The sequence below is a fragment of the Cebus imitator genome, unplaced genomic scaffold, assembly GCF_001604975.1.
Source record: "Cebus imitator isolate Cc_AM_T3 unplaced genomic scaffold, Cebus_imitator-1.0 Scaffold540, whole genome shotgun sequence".
Lineage (NCBI taxonomy): Eukaryota > Metazoa > Chordata > Mammalia > Primates > Cebidae > Cebus > Cebus imitator.
This window is the reverse complement of record NW_016107855.1, coordinates 195,423-200,723: the sequence shown is the minus strand read 5'-3', so window position 1 is coordinate 200,723 and position 5,301 is coordinate 195,423. Positions and strand designations below refer to the sequence as shown.

At 50.1% G+C, this 5,301-nt stretch overlaps 1 protein-coding gene across 1 annotated transcript in view; it reads left to right on the top strand.

Annotated features, from left to right (window-relative positions):
- The first annotated feature begins 372 nt into the window (after nt 1-372).
- RPS14 (ribosomal protein S14) overlaps nt 373-5,301 on the top strand; it is a 5,572-nt gene continuing 643 nt past the window's right edge. The window contains exons 1-4 of the mRNA XM_017514989.2: nt 373-490; nt 2,454-2,604; nt 3,219-3,380; nt 4,490-4,566. Of these exons, the coding sequence (XP_017370478.1) occupies nt 2,456-2,604; nt 3,219-3,380; nt 4,490-4,566 (388 nt within the window). The 5' untranslated portion in view covers nt 373-490; nt 2,454-2,455. The remainder of the gene's footprint in view (nt 491-2,453; nt 2,605-3,218; nt 3,381-4,489; nt 4,567-5,301) is intronic.

Genomic DNA, 5,301 nt, shown 5'->3' with positions numbered 1-5,301 from the left:
TAGCCTCGAACTGCTCCGCTCAAGAGATCCTCAGTCTCCCTGAGTAGCTGGGACTACCGGCAGGCGCCACCCTGGCTTTGATGAAGGCCGTTTTGTTGTTGTTATTCCCCTGCTCCCCACGAGGGGCGCTGCCGCTCCGAAGCTGCCAGGGCGGGAGTCAGGAAGGCGGAAGTCTCTCTAGCCACGGCCACCGCCATCATGAAATACAGGCTCACCTCACCCTGCAGGTGTAGCCGCTTCGTACGGTCGCGTAAGCAGACCCGCTCGCAGCGACAACCATCCCTCCCATTCTTTTCGCTCCCTCTTAAGTAATAAACCGTCTTTCCCTAGGACGAGTCTTAAATTCTTTGGAAGCAATAATGGCGACGTCTTCCGGGAGCCAACCTCATCCCGTGACCTCAGAGGCATACTTCCGGGACACGGAAGTGACCCGTTGCTCCGCCCTTTTCCACTCTCTCTTTCCGGTGTGGAGTCCGGAGACAACGTGCAGGTAGGAGGCCCGGACGCGGACCATCGGGGGGCATCCTTCGGCAAGGGGGCTCTGTGGGGCTGGAGACGCGAGACTGGGGTCTTTCGGTGGGAACCGAGTTAGGTGCCGGGCAAGACGCGCGGCTGGCCCACTTGGACGCTAGCCAACTCGGGATCGAGTTCGCGCCTGGTCTCGGAAGGCGGCAGTCTTGCTTAAGGGAGGAGCTGGCGAAGTAAGGCTGAATGCGGGTTCAGCCTTTTAAGGCCTCGGCCCCGCAGTATGACCGCGGCCGCGCTTGAGCGGCACAGCGTAGCAGAGGGAACCCGGGACAGATGTGGGCTCCCGCCTCTACCTCACCAGCCTTTTTCGTGGAGATCGCAGGCCCGCGCCTAATCTCCTTTGTTTCCTTGTCTGCAAAATAGGAATAACAGCACCGATTCCGTGGGTTTGTAGTGATCGTTCAAGGAAGGAAAGCAGGGAATACTCGGCTTGTGTAGGATGCTTCTAAATCTGGGCGATTCTTTCCGTTGCTGAGTTGGGCACGTTGCAAAGTTCGGGGCGCTCAGGGCCCAGCACCGATGTTTGCTGTGTCCTTGCCCTGCGTTTATATACCCCCAGTGGCCACTTTGCTCATTACTTTAGGGGATGTTAGGAACGGAGAAACTGCAAATTGGCATTTACTGAATGGCCACCATGCCGAAACATACTCAGTGCTTACATAGTTAGGATCTGATGGAGCCTCTTTGTGCTTCTCCAGGCAGAACTTGCGGCTTCTCTCCTGTGGCGCCTTGCTTACAATAGTTAACGCACTGCGTCGTGTTCATTAGTCTGATTTTGAAGATCGGAACAGTTAACTTCGTACATCCCAGTCTTGAAGTACTTAGTGTGGTCACACACTAACTAAAGGTTATATAGGGAAGGCACAGGAGAGATCCAGAACACCTGGGACAGACTTTTCTGGGTCTGAGGTAGTTGTTTGTGGAGTAGGACGTCATGGCAGGAGGCAGGCAGTGCTGGACGGGGAGTCAGAACACTTCGTTTCTAGGTTTGGTTTTGCCACTGTCGTTATTATGACCATAGGCTGAGACACTCACCATCTGCAGGGATACCGTGTTAGCTTTTAGTGTCTTCTGAAAATGTTACATTGTTCAGAAGGCCTGGGGCTTTAGATAGGAAGCAGTCTTCTCCTAGCCTTCCACATTCTCATTCATTCTCACCTGCCTTCCTCCTGTCAGTTTCTTCCTCCCTTAGATCCTGTGACACCTCCCTTAGATCCTGTGACAGTGCGATTGCACTTAGAAGGCCGTATAACAGGTTAGAGTTATTTGGTCCAAGAGACACATCAGATTTCTGGGCTGGGTCTTTTCCATGAGCCTGACTTTTGGATGTGTTTTAGTGCCTTTAATACTTGATGCTGGTGAAAGATTTCGTTCTAAGTAGTTGTGGGTGTCAGATCAATTGCATTTTTGGCTTTTGAAGGGATCAGGTGGAGCATGGGAAAACAGGAGATGAGACTTGAGGGCTGTGTTGGTACTAACCCTAGGAATTCATTCAGGAGTCAGGCAGGTCCCCGCCCCATAAAGGGTCTTTGGGATGGTGTTGCCAGTACATGGGTAGGTATTGGTCTTGGGTTTCTTCTTTCCTTTTGGGATGTAGTCTTCAGGCATCTGCTGCTAGAACCCTAGGCTTCTATCCTATAGAAGAAGGATAGAAGTGAGCTGCGCTTTTGGAGTTTCTGGGGGAAAGAATACTTCTCGTGGCGCTTGGCTATATGACCACAGTTGACAACCCCCCCCCCATCCCCATCAAGTGCAAGGAGAAAGAAGTTTTAGTGAGGCATAGGTGAGAGAATATAGCAGAGTCCTGGATGGAAGGAGACAGGGACATGAAGAAGCAAGACTTAGGGTTTCCTTTCATAGCCAGGGGAGAGGGATTCTGGAAATGTGTTGTCTGTTAACTTTGAGTTTCTTTTCCTTCCATTCAGAAATGGCACCTCGAAAGGGGAAGGAAAAGAAGGAAGAACAGGTCATCAGCCTTGGACCTCAGGTGGCTGAAGGAGAGAATGTATTTGGTGTCTGCCATATCTTTGCATCCTTTAATGACACTTTTGTCCATGTCACTGATCTTTCCGGCAAGTGAGTACCTGGGCGGAGAGGCACAAAACCCCGCTGGCAAAAGGCTGAGGAAAGCAATGACTGGGACAGGCTAGCAATACAGGGGGTTCTTTCTAAAGAAACTGTTTCGTCCAGAAAAGAAAGTGTGCTTGTCCATTTAGCCCACAAATAATTGTGATTCCCAGGGGTTACAAGAGAGGCAACACATTCTTTGTCCTTACAGTGTGATGGTCTTTGGCTTCTTGGGAGTTCTCTTCTTTCCTTAGTTCCCTTTGTAGGAGCAGCAGTGGACTGCAGGTGAGCTCTGGGTATGGATTCGACTGCCATTAGCAAGTTGTGACTTGTGTGAAGTCACTCAAATTCTGAGTTTTGGCTTCCTCATATGTAAAATGAGGACAGTAGTGCCTACCTCATGGAGTAATTGTGAGGATTAAATGCAAAAGTAAATATATAAAATGTTAATACTAGGTTTAGCTAAATTGGGCCTTTCAACCCCACCAGACTGAGCTCCATGAGGGCAGTGCCCATGACCGTCGTCTTCCGCCATGACCGATCTGTGGTGCTCTTCACTCATTAGGACATTGTAAGCACTTCTTGTTGGACAAGGGAAAATGACCCTGTGCTTTTGTCCCCAGAGAAACCATCTGCCGTGTGACCGGCGGGATGAAGGTGAAGGCAGACCGAGATGAATCCTCGCCGTATGCTGCTATGTTGGCTGCCCAGGATGTGGCCCAGAGGTGCAAGGAGCTGGGTATCACTGCCCTACACATCAAACTCCGGGCCACAGGAGGAAATAGGTACGAGTGTGTGCGGGAGCTATGGCTGGGTGGTAAAAACAAAAAAAACTACTGGGCTTGGGCGCTGGAGCACTTGGCTGAGGCTTTGGTTTTTTTGTTGTGACCTTGAACAAGATATTTTAGGCACGTACGTATTTAACATTTGGCTCCTGTGGGCACCCCCCAGCAGCTCAGTGTTGAGCACCCCCTCTATACCAGGAGCTGTGTTTTAGGTACTAGAAGAGAGTGATGGGAAACATAGACATGGTCTCTACCCTCCTTGTATGGGACCTAGGTTGGTGGGAGAGTCAGACTTTAAACCACAGAGCACCAGGGAGTATGTGGTTTTCATTTGTGACAAAGGAAGCACAAGTAGGGAGTTGGTGATAAAGTGTAATTTAAACTAAACGATGAGTCTGGAGTCCTTCCACTGAAGGAAGGACAAGAGGAGGGGATTCCAGCTAGAGACAACTACAAGGAAAGGTCTCGAGGTAGGGGTGAACTTGGGCACCTGTGAAGGAAAAAGTGGCATGAGGTGTAATAGAGAAGGGAAGGGGTGGAGTCCTGTAGGAGGGGTAAGGACGTGGGCTTGAGTGCTGGGGGCATAAAAGCTAGAATAGATGACTATTAGGTAGACAGGCCAGACAGTGGTCAGAATGTAGCAACAAAAACCATAGCGGCACCTCCACCTAAAATATCTACTGTCTGGCTTTTTTGGGGGGGGTGGGGGGAGACAGGGTCATACTCTCACAGGCTGGAGTGTAGTGGTGCCATCTCAGCTTATTGCAGTCTCTGCCGATAGAGCTCAAGCAGTGCTCCCACCTCAGCCTCCCAAGTAGCTGGGACTACTAGTAGTAGTGCCACCACACCTGGCTAAATTGTGTATTTTTGTAGAGATGGGGTTCTGCCATGTTGCCCAGGCTGGTCTTGAACTCCTGAGCTCAAGCAGTCCGCCCTGCCTTGGCCTGCCAAGGTGCTAGGATTACAGGTGTGAACCACCCTGCCCAGCCCTGTCTGAGTCTACAGAAAGTTTGCAGACCTCTGAACTATCAGGATTTTGGGATCTTAGAAAGGAGATCTTCCATTGACTTGGCCAAAGACTTTTCTTAACTTAAACCTTCATTTTCTAGGACCAAGACCCCTGGACCTGGAGCCCAGTCGGCCCTCAGAGCCCTTGCCCGCTCGGGTATGAAGATCGGGCGGATTGGTAAGTGACCCCTCTAGCTAACACTTGGATTTATTGTGAAGCACTGGCCCCAGAGAGCACGTGATGTGCCCAGTGGATGCGCAGTGGCTGGTCTGGTCACTTTTGTCAGTTAAGTTTGGTAAGGAAGCCTGAAAGAGGCACCTCATGACTTAAAACCTCCCTGAATGTCTGTGTCACCTTGATGTGAATATCCTGTTTCATTTGTGAATCTCTGCCCTACACTGCCTGGTGCAGGTGAAACTGACAAGTTTCTCCATTCTTGAGGGCATTGCTATTAGCATTTTGTGTGTACCATCTCCTGCGTTGTAGGTTGTTGAGCATTTTTTGTTTCTGCCTACTAAATATCAGTAGGGGTTGCCAGTCCTGTAACAACCAAAAATGAAGTGGGGGGTACCAGCTTCCATTATTAGTACTCAACGCTTGTGATGTCCTGGCTCCTTACAGCTCCCAGGAAGAAGACATTAGTTCTTCTCTGCACATTGTTTCTGTGCAGTTAGTAGCAGTGTACACTGACATCTTTGGCCAAAGTTCCTACTGTGTCCTACCTGAAAGATTTTTTTTTCTTGAGATAGGGTCTTGCTCTGTTGTGTGGGCTGGAGTTCAGTGGCACAATCTCAGCTCAATGTAAATTTCACCTCCTGGGTGGATCTGTCCAAGGGATCTTCCCACCTCAACCTCCCAAGTAGCTGGGACTGCAGGTGTGTGCCACCATGCCTGGCTTTTTTTTTTTTTTTT